This window comes from Sarcophilus harrisii, chromosome 3 (assembly GCF_902635505.1).
Source record: "Sarcophilus harrisii chromosome 3, mSarHar1.11, whole genome shotgun sequence".
NCBI classification, from domain to species: domain Eukaryota; kingdom Metazoa; phylum Chordata; class Mammalia; order Dasyuromorphia; family Dasyuridae; genus Sarcophilus; species Sarcophilus harrisii.
In genome coordinates, this window is record NC_045428.1 from 518,015,600 (window position 1) to 518,040,383 (window position 24,784).

The following is a 24,784-nucleotide window of genomic DNA, read 5'->3' on the forward strand; positions in this document are numbered from 1 at the left end:
CCTAAGCAAGTCACTTCATCCCTTTTATAAAAAAGTATTTTTCTGTCTATCAAGGTAAAATATTTCTCACTGCTCCTAGTTGGGACAAATAGGTGTTACAGAAGAATGCTGGGCCTGGAGCCAAGAAAACTTGAGTTCAAATTCAGCCTGGCACTTTAGCTGGGTGACCCTGGTCAGGTCACTTAAACCTATTTGCCTCAGTTTATCATCTGTAAAATAAGGTGGAAAAGGAAATGTCAACACTACTCCAGTATCTTTGTCAAGAATATCCCAAATGGAGTCGCAAAGAGTAGGACAGACCTGAAATGACTGGACAACAACAATGACAAAACAACACAGGATTGTTGTGAAGACTAAATGAGATAATTATAAAACATAGTATCTAGCACATAGTAAATGTTAGATAAATATTAGCTATTAAATTAATTGTACCTTGTAGGGACAAGTAGAACAAGTTAAATACTTCCAGAACTTCCAGAGTATACTATCAACTTTCACTCTATGTTTTGGATTTTTTTGTTTTACATTAAGTTTCATGTATCCTATGCTACAAATTCTACCAACTAATCTTATCTGGCACATTTTGAGTACATTAATCCTTTAGCAACAATCTCCTTCCCATGTCTTTCATGAAGAGAATTGGAATGGACATGTTTTTGAGAAGTTTCAATCAATGATTTCACACTCATCACAAACACTTTGTAACTGCTAAAATTTCAAAAGAAAACATCAGAACACAGGAATTTTAGAGAACGCTTTATTTGGACAGATTTCTAGCATTATCTTTATTTTTCATTAAGGCAATTATATTCCTCCTATATGGAAGGAGGTTAGCAAGAGAGACAGTTATCTAAGGCTATAGGATAAGTATAGATTAGACTAAGGCAAAATTCAAGTCTGTGCATATAGATACAATAGAAACATTGATTGGTGGGTCAATATAAGGGATACCTCTTAAGAGAACCAATAAAGGATGTCTACTGCTTAGACAGTGGCTAAAGTCCATTAAGTTAAATCTTTAAATGAGACACCTCTGTAAGCAGATCATTTCAAAGCAATTAGGAGATGGTCTGGTGTTAGTGAGAACTGATGTGTTACTTTTAGGCCTTTAAGTTTATTTCTTGAGATTTTCTTAAGTACAGCTATTCAAATCCATAGGGCTTTTTTTTTTTTTCAAATAATTATGTAACTGTCTATTAAACTGGTTATCTGACATGGATAGGATGGATAATTCATTGGCACATATCCCCATGAGGTGCATCATAAGGACTCTAAAGTTTCATGAAAGTAAACTGTTAATGACATGGTCTATATAATAATTGAAACACTAAAATTCTGAGAACAAATCACACTAAGGTATGGATACCCCCAATATTGCTAGGAACAGAGGTATTTCTCAACTGTTCAATTTTATCTGAATGTTAATGCACATGGCTACAATTATGGAGAGTCAAACAACTTCAGTGAATATATGCAAGTCAAAACCTCCATTTACTTCATTTTAATCTCTCCACATTCAAATCTGGGTCAGAGGAAAGAAATGAACCCAGGATTTTGTGCCCAGGTTTCTAAGTCCAGTCTTGTCTTGAACTGGAACACTATGTGGATAAAAAAAAAATCGCTGTTTACTTATTGAAAAACCAAAAGGTTGGACTTTTGGATCCCCATGAGTTTGGGGAGTAAGGCATGGTTAGGCCCTGGAGATGGAAGAACATTGCCCAATAATTTAGGCTCAAATCTGATAGGTAGAAGACTGCCCCCCCCCCAAAAAAAAGATACCTACAATTAATGATAAGGATGGCTGTAGCCTGGGAAGGGGCAAAGAAAAGTCACAGGCAATGCTGCTAAAAGAAGAGGCTGTAGGTTAGGAACAGGGAATGAGAATTAAAAGAAGAGGCACCAGCAAGGAGTATCAAACCAAGAGAACCTCACAGAGACTAAAAGCTTTGCATAGAAGTGGTAGATTTCTACTGACAGTCTTAAAAACTGCTGATTTCTCTTCTTCCTCCATCACTTTGTTGTCTTAAAAAAATCTTTGCAACTGAACTTGAAAAGGAATAATAACAATACTGTAGTCTTTACATTAGGCTAATGATTAAAAGGAAGTTGTTGGGCAGGGTTTTGAGAAAAGAAAATTTCTGGATTTTCAAGGAAGCAAATATATTCAAGGGTATAAATTATTTACGTGAGGTTTTGGGTTTCTTTTGCAAAGAAATGAAGTACATTTCTATGAAACACAGGATAGGTGATTTGGCTGAACAACTAAATGCTGCTTAGAACCTTGTTTTAATGTTATATCTCAGAACTCTGGAATGGCTTAGCCAGTCCACATGCTTCTTGGGTCTTGAAAAGGGCATCCAGTGTTGAGGCAGTCAAAATTGTGTGATTTAGCCTCTAAGTCCAACCCTATTTGGCCTTATACTTTCTTCATCCCCTTTCCCATGAGACATGCAAAAACTGTCATCACCATTTTAGGTTTCACCTCCACCAGGTCTTCTGGAAGAGCATATACTCTTGCACCAATTTTTCGGGCCATAGAAATGGCATATCTAAAAAATAAAATGAGAGATGAATTAAATATCTAAGAGGGGGTGTCATATAATTTCAGTTATGTATCATTTTGAACATATTTTACTACTGTCTGAAGGGCTCTAAAATGGAAGTTCACATCTGGGTACATCTGGGGCCAATAGTCAGCTCTCTTCTGAAGGAAGGTTTCAGATCCTGCCTCCATTTCAATCTTTTTATACCACCAAGCAATTTATAAGATTTTCTTACTATTTCTCACAAAGGACTCTTATTGTGCAAGGGTATTGCTGAAGAAGTGCTTGTATAAATATATAAATGTATGCTATTATTTAATATCATCTAGACTTTTGCTTTAACTTTGCAATCTTTGTTGATTCCCTGCTATATGTCCTACAGTAGTTATCCCAGAACTTCTCCACTCTTCTGAAAACTATATACCTGTCTTCTTTCCTCCAACACTGTTAAAATGACTGTAAGTCTAATTTACTGAAAAGATAGAAGTAACCATATTCCCCATTCTCTACTTCTAGATGTCTTTGCAAACTATTCTTCCTTCTTTCCCTCTTATATTATCTTCTACTATTGAAGAAAACTGTCTTTTCTTGATCATGACCCCTTCCTGAATCTGAAATCTTATTGCAGCATTTTCCCTTCTTTTCAACATCTTTAATTGTTCTCTTCCTGTTGGCCCATTATCATTAGCTTTTAAATACTTTTTGGTCTTCTTAACTTTAAAAGAAAAAACCATTTACTTTCAACTGTTATCTCCAATTTCTCTACACTATACTGTAAATCTATGCTTCCTACCTCTTCTTCCTCATTACTTCCTTTTTCCTTACCTGAAATTGCACTTTCAAAGTTGAGTCATCTCAAAGTTATCAAATCCAATGTTTCTCAAATACTCTTTATTTTATACAGCCTTTCTGTTAGCATATGATGTTATTTAAAGCTCTTGAGTTTTAATGCTATTTTTATAGTTTTCTTCCTAAACCTATGATTACACCATGTCTGTCTCCTTTGCTAGTTGCTTTCATTCTTACCATTGAGAAAATATAATCAGTTTTCAAAGCTCAATCTTGGGCTTATTCTATTCTGGTTCCAACACTGATAGGCTGGGTGACTATAGGTGAATCACTCAACTCTTTATAGCCTCAATTTTTCTTTTTTTCAAAAATGGACATATAAATTCTATCTGATATGGTTGCTTTTAGAAAAACCTTTAGCCAACCCTTAACTGCTACATAAAATGTGAACTGTTTATTCTTAGCTAAATTCTATTCTTTGGAAAGACCATTTTCCTGCCTTCAATTATGACCTCTAGGTTAATTCCCAAATCTATATTCTTAGTCCTGAGCTTTGTCCTGGGTTTCCATCCCCAAATTTGCAACTATCTATTGGACATTTCCATGTGGCTATGTTGCCAATACCTTAAATAACACAAGAAAAACTTAACATTTCTGTTTTTATTAGCAATAACCATTAGTCTTTCAGTTATTCAGGCCCCAAACCTCTGAGTCAGTTTTGACTTCCCCATTTCCCTTACCTTCCCACCACCACATCTAAACAGTATCTATTTTTTTTATTGGTTTTCCTTTTGATATACCCTTCCAGTCATTGACCTCTGCCTCCTCCTACCCTGGTTCAAGTTTTAATCACTGAACACCTGAGACTACTGTAATAGTCTTTTAACCAACTATGTTGTCTCCAGTGTCTTCTTCCTTCAATTTATTTTACATATGACTGTCGGGTTAATATTAAAATTAATATTTAGTGGATTTTGTGGATTTTTTAGAGCTGAAGGGAGCTTTATAGATCATTATATATAAACTTTATAGATTATTTAGATCATTTGCAATTAAAGAAATTGCTGTCCTCATGTAACGAATGCCTATATTAAAAAACCTCCAGTATCTTTACCTTTTCTAAAAATTAAATCTCAAACCCCTTTGTCTGATATTTAAAACTCTTTAATTTAGCATTTAAAAATTATAATTTTAGAGAATTGCTCAAACCACCAAGAGATCAAATGATGATCTCAGGGTCAGGAAGCAATGAATTAGAGGCAGGATTTAAACTCAGTTTTCTCCCAAGTTTTAACTGTAGTCACAGAGAAAATTTCTCACCTAGAAATCCTTGACCAATGAAATTATGGGTCTGACATATTTTTAAAATGTATTTTTCAATTTAATTTTCCTGCTTGACCTTCTCCCTCAATAAATCTTTGTTAATTTAACTTGGTTTTGATCACATCAAAGTCTCTTGTTTTATATTCAAGAAGTTTTTATCCTTTTAAAGGGCTCAAAACAACTAGCACCAGCATCAACAAACCTTTATGCAATTCTTGTTATGCTTAAAGTTGTGTTAGGCAGTGGGAATTTCAAGAAATGTGATAGTTTAAGTACTCTCCCACTTATCCACTTAACATCATTTTGGGTGGCTGAATGTATAATTTAGGATTGGGGAAACTGAGAGAATAAAATATTCAAGAAGATTTTGCCTGGTTTGATGCTATAAATACTAAGGCTCTTGATTCTCACATATAACTTCTGAGGTAGAAGACAATAAGAATCATTACAACATTGATTGCAATGCCTAAGGGTTTGCAGTCTTTTTTGTTTCATAGATCCTTACAACAATCTAGTGAAACTAGATCCCTTCTCAGAATAATACTTTAGAAAGCATGATATAAGATTACAAAAGTAACAAATTATATTGAATTTGTCAGATAAAAATATTTCAGTATAATGTATATGTCATATATACACATACATTTATGTGTTATAAACAAGTATGTTTATACTTATATATTTATATCTGTTTATATATATGTTTGTGTTTGTAAGCACATCAATATTTATGTGTATGTGCATATATATATATATACATAATAGTATTCACATCTTGTTGATATGTGTATATATGTATATGTCCATGTGTATATAAATGTGTTCACATGTATATATGCATACATACATGTATATATTAATATATAAGTACACACACATATACATGGACCCACAAACAAGTTCATAAGAAATCCTGCTTTAAACCCATACACTTGACAGGAAAACAGAGGAAAAACACAAAGCACTCTTAGTTGCCTGAGTCAATGCCATACAATTTCCTTTAAAATTCAGTTCATAAATCAGTAGGGGCTAGCAAGCTGGTCTGGAAGCCAGGAATAACTGGACTTCAGTCCCATCTCTGTAATATTCCGGCTGTGTGCCCTGTGAAAATCATTAAACCTCTCAGGTTAAATGGTCTAGGTTATTTCAGTTCGAAGAAGATTCCCATATCAATTTGGATTAGTAGAAGGAACTTTTTTTACCAGGAATTTCTTATACCAAGGAAATCACAGGACCAATTTCTATCCCAATTAAGTTTGTAGATGTTGGTTTAGTTCTGAGGCTAGTGCTTTAAAAACTTATTTGATGTACTTGAAATGTGTTTTTCTAAAAATTCTTTCTACAAACATTTGTTGTGTGCCTGTTATGAGCAAAACAACATTTTAGGTACTAAAGAAGGTACAAAGTTTAGGTAAGATATGATTCTTGTCCTCTTTAGCAGGAGGAAATAACACAATGTCACATAAGTGAATCAGAGTCCCATATCAAAGTTTTGTGTGGGCTAACTTTTGACAAAAAGTGTCTTAACATCAAGAGCCATTTTCTTATACTGGTATGAACATTAACAGCTGTTGAACATCAAACAACAATGATAGAAATAACACTTAAAACATGTCAATAGCAGCAATAATGCCAGTATGATTCACAAGTTAATGTCAAAAGACTTTTTATTTTAACACTCTCCCTTATTCCCCTTGGAAATCTGGGTTCTCTACCCTTGAGAAAAACTTTAAGATTCTGTCACCTTTGATGGGCAGTGTGGCATTAGGAATAGAGACTTGTTCCTGGAATCAGGGAGTCCTAGAATCAAATCTCATCTCTGACAGTGGCTCTGTGATAAGAAATAAAGTCTCTTGACTTCTTACAATCCATGATTAACTTTCTAAGGTTCTAGTTGCAAAGTAGTGTCAATCTGCATTAGTGAAGTGAGTTTCCTATACAAACGAAATCCCTGAGACAACTAGGCAGTGTAGTGGATAGAGACCTGGGTCTGAAGTCAGGATAGATGTCAGTTCAATTCTAGGATCACATGCTAAACAAGTATGTCTGTTTCCCCAAATGTAAAAATAGGGACAATAACATTATTTACATATTTTTGTGAGGATGAAATGAGAAAATATTTGTAAACACTACTAATATATGTAAAACATAATAGGTGTTACATAAATTCTTATTATTCTTTTCCTTTCTTCTTCCTACCCCACCCAAAAAGAAAATGTTTTTACATACTTGGCATTATTGAGCTTTTCTTCATCATCTAGATTCTCTGTTTTCAAAAGATCATATTTAATGGATCCTGGCTGAATAGCATCAATGAGATCCAGAACAGGCATACTTGTGCTGATCTTAGGATCCTAGAGAAAGAAAGAAATTTTACATACAGATATGTCTATAGTTATCCCTCTTGTATTAATTTCCATTGGTCACAAGAAAAATAGACCATTCAAGTTACATTTTTCTGATTTCTATACAGTTTATTTTGAGGTCTCAGCAGAATTTTATTCCTTCAAATGAACTACTTCAGAATGGACTATAACCTCAAGAATGAAAGGAAGAGGCCTCCGGAAGTTCAAATGTATCTATTTATTATCATTTATTTTAAAAATTATTAATATTTGTAACAATAAGTCACACTTTTAAAGAACTTTAATATTTACAAAGTTTTTTTTTTCTCCTCCAAACAGCACATTGTAATTATTGTCAAGTGACAGAGAAGGAAATTGATTCTCTAAAAGCCAGCAAGTGATTTGTCCATAATGACATGGCTAGAAAGTGTCTGAATTGAGACTCAAACCTATATCTATGGATTCTAAATTTGGTATTCTTTCTACTCTCAGAAGAAATCCAGTTCATAAATACCTGGGAAGATGTCCATTCATTCCATTAATGATAAAATACATCAGATAAAAGGGGAAAAAAAGCCAAACCTTAAATAAAACTGTAATTTTATGAAATCTATATTAATAACAAATAAATTTATCATTCCCTACATATTTTAATGAGTACTGTTTGGGAGAGAAAGATTAAGATAGTTCTTACTCTCAATTTAGTTAAAGAGAAATAACAAGATAATGCAATTTTTTTAAAAAATGAGAACTAAACAGCCTGCAAATGATGTGGATTTCAGAAAAGGGTTAAATCAGGAAAACTAGAAGAGACAGAGAAAAGTCTTCTTGGAAAAGTTTGGCCTTGAGTTGGTCTTTAAGAAAGGCTAGGATCTAGATGGGCTGAAGAAAGCTGAAGGCAAACTAGGCTTGGGAAGTTGAACAAGACATGTTCACAGGACAGTGAGGAATCTCTGAAATGTACAAGAGAGTATCATATGCATGAGATAAGTTAGGAAATAAGGAAAGGTTAGATTATTGAGGACCCTGAATGTTAGGGTGGAGGAGCCATTGTAAGTTCTTGTACAAATAAGAATCATAATGATATGGTGGCAGTGTATAAGATTCTTATTCTATGTTTCTATTCAGAAACATTATTTACATATATGCATATTTGTACATACATACATATATACACACAAATCTATTTATATATCTATCTATCCACACACATCCACACACACTTTTTTAAATGTCATAAGTGATCCCAAAATGCCTGGGAAGGAGAAAGCACTAAAAGCTAAAATGAGTCAGTCTTTTCACTTTCACTTTAAATCACTTATTTTAGCCTTCTATCATCATGAATTTTTAATTTATTAGAATTTCTAAGAAGCCAAAAATGCCAGATTTTAATTTTATCCTGATTCCTAGATTTGATTTATTAGACAAGATGCTAAATGCTAACAAGCAGTGTAAAGACAATACCACAAGAGGGAGCAGGAGACTAACTAATAATATCAGGAGATGGTTAGGCAATGAAGCAACTAGAATGGGGAAAATACTAGATTTTCAATCAGAAACCCCTGATTTATATCTTGTCTCCACCATACATTAATTATGTGGCCTTAGGAAAAAAGCAATTTTTTCTGAGCCTCAACTCCCTAAAATGAAAAATGGGCATAAAAATATCTGTACTCCCTAAAAATGTTATAAAAGTTATAATCCACAAGCAGCATTTAAATTGGTTTGGATGTTTGTATTATTTATGTAAAATACATCATTTGATCCTTAAAAGAGTCCTATGAATTAGGTACTGTTGCAATTATATTCATTTTTGTTTATGAGGAAATCTTAGAATGACCAGCCTAAAGTTATACATCTAGTATTGTATACTACTATACATCTAGTAGTATAGCCAGTATACATCTGGCTAGCAGAGCCAGAATTGGAACTCAGGGCTTTTGATGGCAAATCCAGATGACTCTTCACCTCCTAATTTCAGGACCTTCACAAACTGTATAATAAAAAGTTGACTGGGAGTACAAATAGAATTCACTCATTTTGTAAGAAAATTTGAGACCAAAATGGCATCTCACTTTTGTCCAGGAAGTCCAATGTTTCTCGATTGCGCTTTCATTTTTACAGAAGATTTGAGGGATAACAACAACAACAAAATAACCTGAATCTCACTCTTGCAACTTTTATCCCATTAGTTAACACTGAGGACTATGTTCTACACAGTGATTGCCCAATGGATCTAGAGCAACTCCATTTGCCAAAAGCAGAAGCCACTGGCCTTTTACTGGGGAGGAATGACTTTTTATTTCCTTGAAGTATCATGATGTCTCATGGTTCAGGAGACTACTGATGCTATGGCCAAGACTACTCACTGAGGAAGATAGGAAGGCTTTTCTCTAAGGAAAGAGTGAGGATGGAGTTATTCCCCATTGCCCCTTGGGAACACCGTTAGTTGTATTGTCTTCCCTAGCAGCATATTCATCAGGCCTCATAGAGGAGTTGAAAGTTAACCACTGGCTTACACATTCTAAGGAAAATCATCTACTCTATCAACATCTGATCTATATTAGTTGGAGTTAAACTAGGAACTCATGACACTTGGACAGCTAAGAGGCATAATGGATAGAATGCCAGACCTGGAATCTGGAAGACCTAAATTCAAATCTTGCCTCAGATATTTACAGCTAGTGTGGGCAAATATTTAATCTTATTTGCCTCAGTTTTCTCATCTGTAAAATGAGCTGGAGAAGGAAATGCCAAACCACTCCAATATCTTTGCCAAGAAAAGAGCCACAAAAAGTAAAACATGACTGAACAATAATAACTATTTCTCCTCATTTTAAAAATGCCACAGTATCCAGGATTTTATTAGGGCAATAGCAAACTTTGACTTTTGTTTTGCTCTTGATTCATATTACATTAAAAAGAAAAGGAAAAAAAAAACCTTTTAAAAAAGGAACAAGATTTTTCTTCATCAAAACAACCATAAGTGGTGGTTATGACCTGTCAATCATACTGGCTTTCTGTGTATATTAACTTCTTAAATGCAATTATTCTGCAATTATTAAATGCAAAAATTCAAGATTGCATTACTTTGATGCAAGTATTCCTAAAATCAAAGCCTGTGTTATATTTCTAAAAAACAAAAATAAAAAGGGTATTGATAAATATGATAGTGTATGAAAATAAGTATCATTCCCAAAAATGACTTCTTAGAGAAATCTGTCAATATTCATTTCATGTTATAAATGTCACAACAACAATGGGTCATTCTGATCCTAGACTCTTTCAAAGTCAATAAGAAAAAGTTTCTATATTTAACAAACATCATATAAGAGCATTGTACAATACAGCAAGAGACCAGGAAATTTCAACACTGGGAATAAGGCTCTAGGTCTTTAACAAGCAATGTAGGACTGAGACTTTTACCTTGAAACTACTGATAGATGAGCACTTCTCAGCTTCTTTCAATGTTTCATTCACCCAATTGACAATAATATCATCATAGACTTTCTGTCCTCCACCAATATCTTCAAGAATACTCAGTGTATACCTATTCTCCCAAAAGAAGAAACTTTATGTTATCACATAAGAATTCATTACATTGGGGCAGCTAGGTGGTGCAGTGGATAGAGCACCAGCCCTGAAGTCAGAAGGAGCTGAGTTCAAATATGACCTCAGACACTTAACTCTTCCTACCTGTGAGACCCTGGGCAAATCACTTAACCCCAATTATCTCAGGAAAAAAAAAAAAGACATTAAAAAAATAATTCATTATGTTAAGTAGAAATAGTAATGATAGTATTTCTTTTTTTTAAATCTATCATCATAATAATAGCAACAACATCATGGCCCAAGAGTAGACACAAAGTACTTTCACCTGCTTTATTTCATTGATATTCTTAAGTGGCATTACTATAGATAGAAATCTAATTATACTCTTTCTGGCTCAGAGGAATACTGTCACATCTGAGGTATTGGAATCACAATGGAGTATTATTGCTATCTAAGATAATTTTAATTAAAAGCTTCATTGTTATTATGTCATACAGTACAAATTTCAAAGTTTCCCATCATCTCTCTAGGGGAAAAAAGGAGAGGAGGGAAGCAGAAGAAAGCAGAAGAACAAAAAGAAAGACTGATGAACAGGAAGGTGTAAATTGAACAAGATTATTCTAGCCAGAGCTACGTGTTTTACACATAAGTAATGAATTCAAAATAAAAATCAGTAACAAAAGCAGAAAATAACTAAAAGCTGAAAGATCAGGTGTACCAGAATAATTGGGGAAAACATTTAAATAGTTTTATCCCAGAGAAGAAAAATTAACACTAAAACATTTTCTCAAGTAAAAAGAAACATTCAAAAGGAAAATGTTAAGAAACTTTTAGGCAGCTAGGTGGCACAAAGGACAGAATGTCTGGGCTGGAGTCAGGAAGACTCATGTTCCTGAGTTCAAATAGGACTTCAGATATTAGCAAGCCAGATCCTAGGCAATTTACTTAATTGCTTAATCCTGGGCAATTTCTTTTTTTTTTTTTTTCTTTCCTGAGGCAACTGGGGTTAAGTGACTTGCCCAGGGTCACACAGTTTAGGAAGTTTTAAGTGTCTGAAGTCAGATTTGAACTCAGGTCCTCCTGAATTCAGGGCTGGTGCTCCATTCTGGGCAAGTTCTTTAGCTCTGTAAAAAGAAGGAAATGGTAAAAACCATTCCAGTACCTTTGCCAAGAAAACCATAAAAGTCAGAATTGACTGAACAAAGAAAAAAATAATCTCTGGTCCCAGAGATTGAACAAGAATAAATCATACCCTTCTGCATAATGTCACAAAAATTGTCTTTACTCAGAAGTTTCGTGGCATAATTCAGAAGTTTCATGGCATAATCTATATGTCTTTGAGTTTATATCCTCAAAAGAGTTTACTCAATAATAATATTTTTTGTTTCCTTTTTTATGCCTACTTACATCTCAGTCCAATACAATTAACATTACCTTAAGTTTGTAGGCTATATAAATGATGGGATTAAACTCAATAGCTTTTGAGATCTCTTTCAATTCTAGAACTAAAATTCTACACAAGTTTAGATTTGACTCCTTAAAGGCATCTAATGATGTCTTCCATTACGGAAAATCACCTTCTGTTGAGTTTGGCCTGCCAGTTAGGTTAAATCCTATTCTTGGTTGCTGAAGTTACTTAGCTCTAAAATGTAGTGACATGTGTCTATTACCAATTTATCCAACAACTAATACCTTCTCATTAACTGCCAAATTAAGGCTAGTGTCAATGTGCGGTTTCCTTCATTGAGATCCTGTCCAGCAATGCCAACAAGAGAAAACTTGGCTTGGTTCTTCCCCAGTTCCACAGCATAGTTACAGTTCTCAAGCTGTTAATGATCAAACAGAAAAATGATTTTGTGTTATCATCTTCATATGAAATTTCCATTATAAAGCACATGAATACAACATCAACAGATGATGGGTATAATACAAAACTCATTTTTTTCAAAGTACTAGCCTTTATTCTTAACTCCTCTGAACACTCTCCCCCAGACATTTTCTATGACTTTTTAAAAATCTGAACCTGTGTTATCATAAATGTGAAGAACTCCAAGTATTAAAAACTCCTTCAATGAAAAAGATGGTAATTTGGCTCTAATTAATAAATTTAAGAGAATTGCCTGAGGTCAATGACTCACTGATGGTCACATGGGTAGTATGTATCAGAGACAGGATTTGAACATCAGTGTTCTTGATTCCAATGCAGATTCTTTATCCACTATGCCATGCTACTTCTTTCTATTATTATAATGAATAATTTCTATCCAGATTGACAGAAAAAAAAATTAGGGAAGGCAATTGGAGTCAAATGACTTGCCTAGGGTCACACAGAGTGGGGTCTGAGGATGGGTTTAAATTCAGCTCCCCCTAACTCTAGGGCTAGTACTCTATCCACTGGGCCATCTAGTTGCTCCAAGCAGAAAGTTTTTGTTTTCAAGGTTGGAATCCATTTTCTTGGACTAAGGAATGAATATGATAAGTAGCCTAGATTTGTATCTCTAGGGGTCTGATGCTATGATGCAATGTTGTTGTGGTGTTGGTTGGTTGTTCTAAGAGAACTATAACATAAGGGAAGTAATGCTATGACAAATAAGTGAATTGGATTTAAGTGAGGGAGGCAAGTCACCTGCCTCACTTTCTCTTCTAGAGTCCAGTAGAGTGGCAAGATGTAGATCAGAATGACTAAAGATGACCCTGGATGCAATGAGAGACCCTTGGCCTCTTTAAGTTAAGGTCTTTAAATAAGTCTCAGTTTAACTGAGGCAATACCCATTCATTCAGTGATTAAGGCTAGGTAAGAAATGAGGCAGAGCATGGCCTCTTTTATCTAGTCAAATAGCTTTTCTTTCTCTTTTCCTCTCTCCTCTCCTTCTTTCCTTCTCTCCCTTTGCCTCTTTCTTTCTCTTCCTCTCTTTCTTCCTCCCTCTCCTCCTCTCCCTTTCTCCTTTTCCATCTCCTTATCCTTCTCTCTCTGTCTCTGTCTCTCTCTTCATATATATATATATATATGCACCCACACACATATACATGTGTTTGTATATGTGTGTGTGTGTATTTGTATATTAATCTCTGAGGAAAAGAACCTCCAGGATTTCTGGCCAAAACAGAAAAAATTGCTGTTTATACTCAATCCAATCAAGATCCAAACAATGACTAAGTGGGAACTATTATTGATCAGAATTATAATTTATCTCAATATTTTTATTACTCCAACAGCTACTAATGTTCTGCACATAGTAGATGCTTAATGATATTTTAACAAATAAATGTGTCAGCTAAGTCTTTCTTGATCAATGGAGATAGTCTCCAAAATTTCCTGCCTGATGATGACATCATACTCTAAAGAAAGGGGAAAGGAAAGAAGCATTTATTAAATGCCTACTGTGTGTCAAGTACTTGCCACTTCACAAATATTAATCCGATTTAAACCCCCAAAGTGCTATTAATCTCTCCATTTTAGAGATTAAGTTGCCCATGATCAAACAGCTAGTAAGTGTCTGAGGTCAAATTTGAAATATCTTCCTGAGTTCAGGCCCAGTGCTCTATCTTTGCTGCCTAACAGGAGAAGTCATTACTACCAAGTAAAAGTTTAAAAAAAGTGCCTGAATTGAGAGCATAATGCCTTGGAAAGCAGAAACACTTAATAAATCTTTCCCTGGAATTGAATGACCAGTTTGTAGATGTGTACATCATGTGTCAGATGATCAGACTTGTCTCTCTGGGTGAAATGGTAACAAGTGTTTGAAATATAACTCGCATCAAGAATTTTTCACATTTTCTTACATTCATACTGTACTTGAACTGCAAAACTACAGCAAATTCATCATAGCATTGAGTATTATTGCCCTCTACCAACCTGATAGTGATTCAACCTTGATAAATTAATTGTTCAACAGATCCCTTGAATGGCTGAGTTTATGGCAATTCACATGGACAGTTTGAATTCCTCATCTTCCAGGCCCATATCAGACTGCCAAACCTACCTGGGGCTACATAATATATAGAACTTTGGTACCTGATGTGATTCATGGCAACAAATTGTAGATCTTAATGGGGACATTAGACCTATTTGCCCAAATAAACCACCAACACAAAAAGAGTCTTTCTCTCTTTCTGTGTCTCTTGTCTCTGTCTCTGTGTTCTCTCTCTCTCTCTCTCTCTCTCTCTCTCTCTCTCTCTCTCTTTCTGTGTGTCTGTCTGTCTCTGTCCCTGTCTTTGTCTCTCTCTCTCTCTCTTTTTGGCTGAGGCAATTGGGGTTAAATGACTTGCGTAGGGTCACACAGCTAGGAAGTATTAAGTGTCTGAAGTAAGATTTGAATTCAGATCCTCCTACTTCAGGGCTGGTACTGTATCCACTGTGCCATCTAGCTGCCCTGAGAAAATCTCTTTTGCAAGTTATAGTGGAGTCCTAGACAATCTATAGGAGCTGTAGGAATATGGCATTGTCTTCTCTAATAAACTCAATCAGAATTTTCACATTCAGTATTTTTGGTAAACTAACATTTAAATGTAAAGAGATCATTACCTAAAATAACAGGGACACTTTTAAGGGGAAAAAAAAGCTGCCCTAGTTTCTGATCTTTGTGTTTTTGTGTAAATGTTACTTATTTGAGTTTGGCCTCCTGATAAAGTATTCACACAGTGTTTGGCAAGGTTATGCCTGCATTAACCTACTAGAGTCTGGCAATGGTATATTTGCTTACCTTCTTCATGTTACCCCCCAGTTTAGGGTATGGCGGTTTGTTCACTCGATTCCAGTCCACAGGTACTTTAATCTTTTCATAGAGCTGGAAGATGACCAATGAGTCTGACAAATCACTAAAAGAAAAAAAAATACTCATATATCACCTCATGTAAACCTCATATAAGCCACACATCTTTTACAGAACAAAGCAAATAAGAGTCATTTTCCATAGGAGGTAATACAGAGAAGCTTAGAGCTTGTAGACTGCTCTTTCCAAGGTAGATTTACTAAGAAGAATTGAACCAAATTTTAATTACAACTATGCTATTGAATATTTTTTCCCCAAAAGGGAAAGGAAGAGAAAGATGTAAGAACATGAAGAAATATGACATATCTACTAGGAGCTTTGACTGCAGATCAAATCAGTGGGCTGACATATCCCCTGGTTTATGTCAGAGAAGGCATGAACAACAACAACAACAGCTTCTTTTAAAGAAAATCTGTTCATTTAGTTCTATCAATGCAAGAAAGCCATACTTATAACTGCATTTTTATGGTACTTTGAAATGTACAGAGCTCTTTCCTATGCAAGGATCCCTATATTTATAGATAAAGAAACTGAGGCTAAAAAGGTTGAGTTATGTTCTCAAGGTCACATAAAAGAATGACATAGTAAACAGTTATTCAAAATATCTAATTCCAAATCCAGTCCTTTTTCTGCTACTACCAATGGTTAGAACAAATCAGTATGATACATACTGAGGCTACTGATAGGGCCAATAGAGGATATATGGAAAGCTGGCTACTTGGCCTAGTGCAGTTGAGAACTAAAAAAAGACCCTTAACCCAACTTAACCATAGATCCCTGTTTTGCATTTAAATCTAAACAGCCAGCTCAATTTCCCAAAGAACTCTTATCATAATTTTTCTTTTTCTTAAAGCAGCCCCAACAAATCTATTAATCTATGGATATGGATGCTGTCCTGTTGGTCTCATCATGTTGTCTATCCTCAGAAAATAAGGTGGGTGTGGCCATATACTTCTTGTGTCTGTTATTATTTGGAGTGACTGGATGAGAATAAAAGACAAAATCTGAATTCTAAGAAAGAGATGGCTTTTTGTGATTCAAGCTAGGGAAAGCCATGCTTGAAGATATCTCTTTTTAAGGTGTTTCTAGGCCAAACTTCCATGTCTCCTTACCTGTATAAATGATTGACTCGAGGATTCACACCCAAGGAATTCATCCAGTTCCTAAATGTACGCTCCTCCCTGGTCTCACCTAAAACAATAGAGGACAACCAGTTATTAAAGAGATGTGTAGAAAACATGTTATCCTTATAATCAGAATAGACAGAGACTTTTAAAAAATTCCAAGTGGAGTGAGAAAGCAGCTGACAAGAGGGACTAATAGTAATGAGCCTTGATTTCAGCTGTTATCACTGACCAATTCTAATTAGTTAAATCTTTCTTCCTCCCCCACCATGTATGTGCCCAATACAGTGCTGGGTATGATGAAGAATACAAAAGACACCAGAGGCCTTGTGCTCAAGGACTAGTAGTCTAATCAGGGAGATAAGACGGCTATGCACAAAAGAGAAAACAGTTTAAGACAAATATAATTACTAAGTGGCCAAATGTGTGATATAGATAGTAAGTGCTAAGGGAGATGAGAAAGAGAGAAACAAGTGTGGGTCATCTTTATAGGAAAGATAGCATAGAGGAATATGTTTGAGCAAGAACTTTAAACTCATGAGATCACTTTGGTTGGGTTGCTTTTTTTGGTGTTTTTTTTTTTTTTGGGGGGGGTGTTGTTAATGTGGGAAGAGGAAGTCCAGGAGGTAGAGAGAAATGGGGAAGGTGTTCGCCAGGGAAAAAGTGTGAGCAAAGGCATGACAGTGGAAATGAACATAGCATCTGTTAAAAGATACTAATTCAACAGACATCTTAAGATTCCAGACCTGGAATCAGGAATCTGAATTCAAATCTGACCTCTGCCACTTAATAACTGTGTGATTCTGAGCAAGTCACTTAACTCTATTTGCCTCAGTTTCCTCATCTGTAAAATGAGCTGGAGGAGGAAATGGCAAACAACTGCTGTGTATTTAACAAGACAACTTCAAATGAGGTAATGACATGTCAAATGAATCACAACTGAAATAACGAACACATTATACTTAGAAGAAGAATGGCTAAAACATCTTGCCCATGGAAACTTCCATTAAGTCCCTTAATAATGTGATGCTATTCTATTTTTTAATGCAATGATTTATTTCATTTAATAATGAGATGAAGATGTTGATGTTTCATCTGAAAATAAGATGCTGTACCAGTCATTTCAGTTGCATCTGACTCTTCATGACCCCAGTTTGGGATTTCCTTGCCAAGAGTATTGGAATGGTTTGCCATTTCCTTCTTCGGTTCATTTTCAGATAAAGAAACTGAGGCAAGTGGGATTAATTAATCTGCCCAGGGTCACACAGTTAGCAAGTATCTGAGGCCAGAATTGAACTCAGAAAGATGAGTCTTTCTGACTCCAGACCTGGCACTCTATTCACTGATAGTGGGATGAGCAATGCTTTTTTGAAAGCATTGAATCCTGATAATGGGTGAAAACTATATATAATGGATGGGATATAAGAGTAGTTGGTTATTTCTTCTTGGTTATAATTGACATGACATCTGTTTATTCTATTTTTTTCCTTTATGGCAAGAAACCTAAGTGCTCATCAATGTGTTTTGTTTTGTTTGCAATCATTTATGAATTACAAACTGAACAGCTATCCTATGTGTTTTGATTTTTCCTGACATCTTGATATAATCATTTAAGAGTTACCTTCAAAAGATCCCCAATCAATATCTTGATTCTCTGGTTTATGTAAAGCAGGGTATCTGTTGAAGAGATTGGCAATGAAAGCCAAGTTCAACTTGGGGTTCCCACGGACAACATCTGTGGCGGTGACAAATTGCCGGCATCCCAGTCTTTCTGCTTGTTGCAACATACATTCTGCCCTCTGGATGTCATCCTTCTCCTGCATCAATTTAGACAGATCTCAAATCTTGGTCAAAGTACCATAAGTCTTGAAATTATAGATATAATATATAAATTAACACTAGGTTTACTTATATACTAGTATTTTCCCATGGAAACTACTCCAAATAATCAGCATTTTATTTATAACTTTATTTGCCTGAAATCAATACCCAAGATATAAATCTAAAAGAGATCTTAAAAAGCTTACCTCTAGAACTGGAATTTTATCTAAATGAATTATAGATAGGTACCTGTCCTTTAAAAAAAAAAAACTTCCGAGACGATTCACAAGTTCTTATAGTAGAATCTAATATGTAATTAAATGCATCAGGTATTTTTAGAAGATGCCTCATTATTCAATTTTGGACAGATTATATAGAATAAATTTATAAAATTGTTAAAAAATCATAGTTAAAATTCCACAAGAATAAGAATTCCTTTTTACTTTGAGCCTTACATAATATATAACATAATAGTAATAATAATAGCTTATTATATAGCATGCAAAGAACACTGTATACATCGTCTCATTTGAGTCCTGTAACAACCCTGTGAGGGAGATACAAATGAGAAACCTAATGCTCACTAAAGGGGCCTTACCCCAACATTATGTAGCTATTAAGTTTCAGAGTGAGAATTTGAATTTTGGCTCTCCAGTTTTCAAGCCCCACATTCTTTCCAGTATACTGTATAGTCCCTTAGAGTATACTTCAGATTACCCATATGTTTTCTTACTCATCAGTTACTCAACCAGTGCTTAGCACAAAGTAGATGCTTAATAATGTTTATTGACTGATTGATTCTTTTCTTTTGCCAGGCAATTGGGATTAAGTGATTTGTAAGTGTTGTGTCTGAAGCCACATTTGAACTTGGGTCCTTCTGACTTTAAGGTCACTGCTCTATCCATTGCTCCATCCAGAAGCTCCAACTGATCAATTCTTTAACTCTTTTGTCTTGTTTTTTAAGAATAAGAATTTCTTAACACCAATCCCATTCACTGAGGCACAGAAAAAGAATGGTCTTTGAACTTTAATGTCTTACATTTCCTAAGAGCGAGTTTATATGTCCATTCTTACCCTTATTCCTGACATGTCAATAGTAATAGCTGGAATGCCTTCTTCATCTCCTTTTGGAGCCACCTGTTCAAGCAGGTGGAAATAAGCTTTGGAGTCCTGAAAGAAAGCAAGAAATTACCATTTTAAAATAATACAATAACTACAGGTGTGCTGTGACAGTATTTCCTAATAGCAAGCATGCTTTATTTCTGATTCAATAAACATTCAGGATTAGAACTTCATTAACAAAGCTAGAAACAATTTTCTAATTTACATATTATGCACTGTGGCTTATTATATCATTTCACTTCAATAACTTCTATTCAAAAGCAATTTAAAAAAAACTTTAAATTACAAACAAACAAAAAAACCAAACCAACCATTGTTGCCATTTAAGAGATTACAGTTAATTTATATGTATTAAGTTGTATGCATGAAAAATATATACCTTTAAAATGCTGTAGAAGTCAGTCAGCTAAGGATTAAACAAAAGACATGACAGGAGGAAACAGAAGAGTTCAAAGAAACATTAAATGGACACTAAGCAAAACAGAAGAAAGTCAGAGATAGAAGTTGAAGCAATCAGCAAGTATTCTTTAGGACAAAAGGGGAGAGTAAAATAGTGCATGCAGTAAATTCTTGGCTAAATCTTTTGAACTCACAAATCCATAAATAAAAGTCAAATATTAATTCTATCTTATAGAATAGTTACAGCAGTTTGAACTTATGGATGGTATTTCCACTATCCTTAATATTCTGGAAAATGTCTCATCCAGGAGAAGAATTTTAAGAATTTTAATCTTTTGAAAGTATTTTCTTATTTTCACATGTGGAAATAGAGATTAGAGGGGAGAGGGAGAGGGGTAATTTAAATTCTCTAAAACCAATCATATGTCTTTTGGATAAAAACGGTTATAGAGATATTGTTCTCTACTTATTAAATCGGAATAATAATATAGTGTTATTCATTTCTCTTATTAACCTACACTGGGGCAAAAGTGATTTTCAATCCCTGTCACACCATCAGACCTAATCTCAGTCTTTCTGCTTGATCTTTTTTGACAGTCTCTTTGGGAGCATTTTCAAGGCAATTCAGTATGAAAAGATTAATAAAGTCCAAATTCTAAAACCAGGGCTTAGTTATATTATATGCCATAACATTTCTTGCACTTCGGTTATATTCAGAGTCCCAGGAAAAAACAGAAATAGCCAAATCACCAGATGCCACATAAAGCTCCCAGAGTAGTATGAACTCTACAAACAGAATGACTGTCTGCTCTCTCCATAAATGTTGACTTTATATGATTTAGAGTACATATTTCTTTTAATGTTGCCATCAAAAAGAGAATTTGCATCAATATATCAATATTACTGTACTTTTAAAAAATGATTCTTACCTCCTATAGAAACTTTTCAAACTCTCAATTGGTTACAACTCTGGAAGAGCTAAATAATTCTATTGAATAGAAATCAGTTTAATTTGTGTTGCTAAACACAAATAAATATTCAAGTACCTTAATTTTGATTGAGAAAAGGTGTAACAATTTAGAAGGCTGAACTGCTAATGGAATTTGCAGCTAGACACTTTGTAATTCAGTCATTACAATCATGTCCAATTTTTCATGACCCCACTTGGGAATTTTTTGGCAAAGAATTTTGGAGTGGTTTTCCATTTCCTTCTCTGGTTCAATTTATAGAAGAGGAAACTGAGGCAAACAATATTAAGTGACTTATCAAGAATCACACAGCTAGTTAACATCTGAAACAGGATTCATACTTGGGGCTTTCTGATTCCAAATGTTGCAGTCTATCTGCTGTACCACCTAGCTGACTTTAGTTAGGTGGGAATATGAACTTGAGGGTATTAATAGATATACCAAGCAAATAGGGAGTTTTCTATAAGGAAGCATCCCTGTAACTAGAACCCTATGAAAAGACCAGGAAGAGAAGCTAAAGTTTCAGCAATGTAAAGAACCATACTAATCATCTAGCTCACAGCATACTTAGTACATAAAGCAGATGCTTTATTGGAACACCTAATTTACAGAATCCCAAGGCTGGAAAGTATCTTGAAGGTGTGTAAATCCTGTCTCTGTTTGTTAGCTTATCTTCAAACTATCTATCCGTGAGTAAAGCTTTTAGTCTTTTGAGCAAAAGACAACCACTTTTCTCGTAATGCAATTAAATGTACCATATTTTTTAATTACAATGAGAAATTACTTCCTGCTGTCTAGCCAAAATTTCTTCCATATTATCTCTGCCTTTCCCATCATCTTGATTTGTTCTTGACCAGAAAAAAAAACCAAACAGCTGTTTCTCACTAATGTATCTTCTTTCTGAATGTTTAAAAATAACAATTATGCCTTCTTTTGGGGGTGTCCAAAACTGATAACTAGCTGAGATTTTAGTATAGGATTTAATTTTCCACAACTCTCTGGAAGAACTCTTAATCAGGAGAAGAATTCTTAGATTTACTATATCTGAAATTCATAAAATTTTCCACATGTAGAAAAATTAGCAGATTTTCACAAAATCCTCACTAAAAAAGCAAAAATAAAACATTTTTGTTCTTAAAGTTTTCAAACAAAAATGAGTTTTGTTCATTTTTTTCCCCTGAGGCAATTGGGGTTCCATGACTTGCCCAGGGTCACACAGCTAGGATGTATTAAGTGTCTGAGACCAGATTTGAACTTAGGTCCTCCCGACTTCAGGGCTAGTTCTCTATCCACTGTACCACCTAGCTGCCCCTTGGTTCATTTTTTTTTAAAAAGAGTATTCACCAATGATGAAATTATAAAGATAGTAGTCATATCTATAGTATAACCTGCTCCTGCAAAAATTGACATTTGTTTCTTTTTCCTTTATATTCTCTTCTTCCCCTTTGTTTTACCCACTGAGCTGCAGTAATTGCTAACTGAAGTACCTAAGACTTTTAAAATATGTATAACACAGTCACTAGAGCCTTGGAGATGCCTCCTCAGATCCAGAAGTGATAATTTCACCAAATCCAAAGCTTGTAGGCCAAAGTTCTTAAATCTGAATGAAGCCTGTGGAAAGATTTCAGGGGGTCCATGAACTGATATGAGGGAAAAAAGTCATACTCTTATTTTTCACTTACTTTTGCTCAAAATTCATCACTTCCTTAAATTTTAAATATTATTCTAAGGAGTCCATAGACTTTACCAGATTGCCAAAAGGGTCCATGACACAAAAAAGGTTAAGATCTCCTGCTATAGCCAGATCTAAAGAAAAGTATCTAGGAACTTCAACCAGTCCTAACACCTTCCCTCCAATACTAGTCAAATTGAATTCAACTGCATTCTTCCTACCTTGATGTCAGTACTGAAGTTGTTGATTTTATTGCAGCCTGAATTTTCCAGGTGATAATTTGCCCATCTCAGCAATAGGTCCTCGGGGGAAAGTTTCATCAAATCCTCCAGACTCTCACCTTCCCTCAAAAGGGCAATCAGAGCTAGACAAATAAAAAAGTGAAAAGGAAAAAAATAAATCCTAGGTGCATATTGAAATTGGCCATGTCTTCTATCAATATAATCTATGGAATTAATCTGAAGAGGGAATTAATAGTCCTTTAACCTCTTTGGGTTGGGTTCATCATCTGTAAAATGAGGCAGTTGAAAAAAATGTCTTCTAAGGTCCCTTCTAGTTCTAACATTCTAATTCTATGACTTGTCCACATGGTATCATACTGATTGGCCAAATTTTCTTTTTTTTTCCTTCATAGTCAAACTCCTTAAAAAGAAATTGAGGAAGGGAAAAAACAGACTAAAAACTTTGTAGAGGTGTAATGGAAGATTCCAATTAGATCTAACACAAGATCTCCATAGTTCTTTCTATCTATTAATCTCATCTCAGTTAATATTCCCTGTGTCCCTGCAAGGAAAATGGATGGAAGGTATAATGGTATTATTTGTTATTCTCTAACAAATAAGTTAAGTGAGCTATTCAAAATCCCAGTGGTACAACTAGAAATATCTCTCATATTACTCAAAATCCACTCTGTGTTCCTGATATCATGTTTCCTGATAAGAGATTTACTTTTCAATCAACTAGATAACAATGACAATATAACTGTTTCTTTTCAATTCTCAGAGATATTTTAGAATTCAAATGCTTGTATAATTAAAACATCTCACCAACATAATCTATTCTCCTCTCCACTTCCAGAAGAAAAGGTGCAGGCTTATTTTAGAATCTGCCATTTTCAAGCAAAATTTTTGTGCCACAGTTTCTAAGATCTATTTTGGCTCTTTTTCTCCTTTAAAAACATTAACTATAAAGAAATATCACAAGAATACAATATATATGAATTGAAAACATGTAAAGTTCTCTGTGCTGATTATTACAGTTATAAAATAAGATATAAAAGACATCATGGGACACTCCACAGACTATCACAATTCAAAGACAGAGGTGACATATCTGGCTAAATAGAAGTCAAATAAAAGTTACATTTCAAGTGCTAGTTATGTCTGTATATGAAATAAAGCTTTTAGATTGTGAAAACTGAATGTATTTGCAGTCATTTAATTATGCTCTTATTTTACAGATGAGAAAAATGAGGCTCACAGAGATGAAATTTCAAGATCTCATAGCTAAATCAGTGGCAGACCCAGAATTAGAAATCAAGTTTCTGGACACCCGATCCAGGGGCCTTTCTATTACAATCTTGTGTCATGTGGTATTTAGTACCTACCTGTGAGATTGGAATATTGTTAAGTCTGTATGTACATGGAAAGGCTTTGTTGTGGTAGGTGTTTAAACTTACATCAGTACTTTCTTATGAATTGAAAATCTGATATATGACTTGTATTCTGCTTAACACATGAAAGTTTCTTCAAGAACCTACATTTCTAGACAGGGATAATTATGTATAAATTCAAGCACAAAGTAATCTACAATATTCAATTATTATATTGGGTGGAAGTGGCACAACAGATAAGAGTGCTAGGCTGGGAGTCAGAAAGACTCCTCTTAATGAGTTCAAATATGGCCTCAGACACTTACTAGTAGCTTGTGTGATCCTGAGAAAGTGACTTAACCCTGTTTATCTCAGTTTCCTCATCTGTAAAAGGAGCTGGAGAAAGAAATGGCAAGACACTCCAATATCTCTGCCAAGAGAATCTCAAATGAGGATCATGAAGAGTCAGATATGATTGAAATAACTGAACAGACAAATGTTTTATTATCTAGCTCTAAATCTGAGGAAAGGTTTTTGAGGCTGAAGTCCCAGACAGCTGAAGTAAATTGCAAGTTCCATTTAAATAGGCTTCACCAGCCTGTGGTATTAAGAAGCTTTCACTTTCTTATTTTAAGAAATCTGATTATTATGGGAAAGAAGAGAAATGACAAAATATTGGGTTTCATCTGCTGTGTCAAGTAGAGAGCTCAGCATTATTTTACATATACTTTATTCACGTCATCTTTAAAAATCTGAACCTGCA

The 24,784-nt window shown here is 34.6% G+C and overlaps 1 protein-coding gene across 2 annotated transcripts in view; it reads right to left on the reverse strand.

Moving 5' to 3' along the window:
• Positions 1-749: 749 nt before the first annotated feature.
• The window catches only part of LCP1 (lymphocyte cytosolic protein 1), a 102,136-nt gene continuing 78,101 nt past the window's right edge, over positions 750-24,784 (reverse strand). For both annotated transcript variants that reach the window (XM_031961914.1, XM_031961913.1), the window contains exons 8-16: positions 22,652-22,794; positions 19,344-19,439; positions 18,070-18,265; positions 16,437-16,515; positions 15,256-15,370; positions 12,245-12,378; positions 10,427-10,550; positions 6,885-7,009; positions 750-2,549 (exon numbers count right to left, since the gene is read on the reverse strand). In XM_031961914.1, the coding sequence (XP_031817774.1) occupies positions 2,417-2,549; positions 6,885-7,009; positions 10,427-10,550; positions 12,245-12,378; positions 15,256-15,370; positions 16,437-16,515; positions 18,070-18,265; positions 19,344-19,439; positions 22,652-22,794 (1,145 nt within the window). In that variant the 3' untranslated portion in view covers positions 750-2,416. The remainder of the gene's footprint in view (positions 2,550-6,884; positions 7,010-10,426; positions 10,551-12,244; positions 12,379-15,255; positions 15,371-16,436; positions 16,516-18,069; positions 18,266-19,343; positions 19,440-22,651; positions 22,795-24,784) is intronic.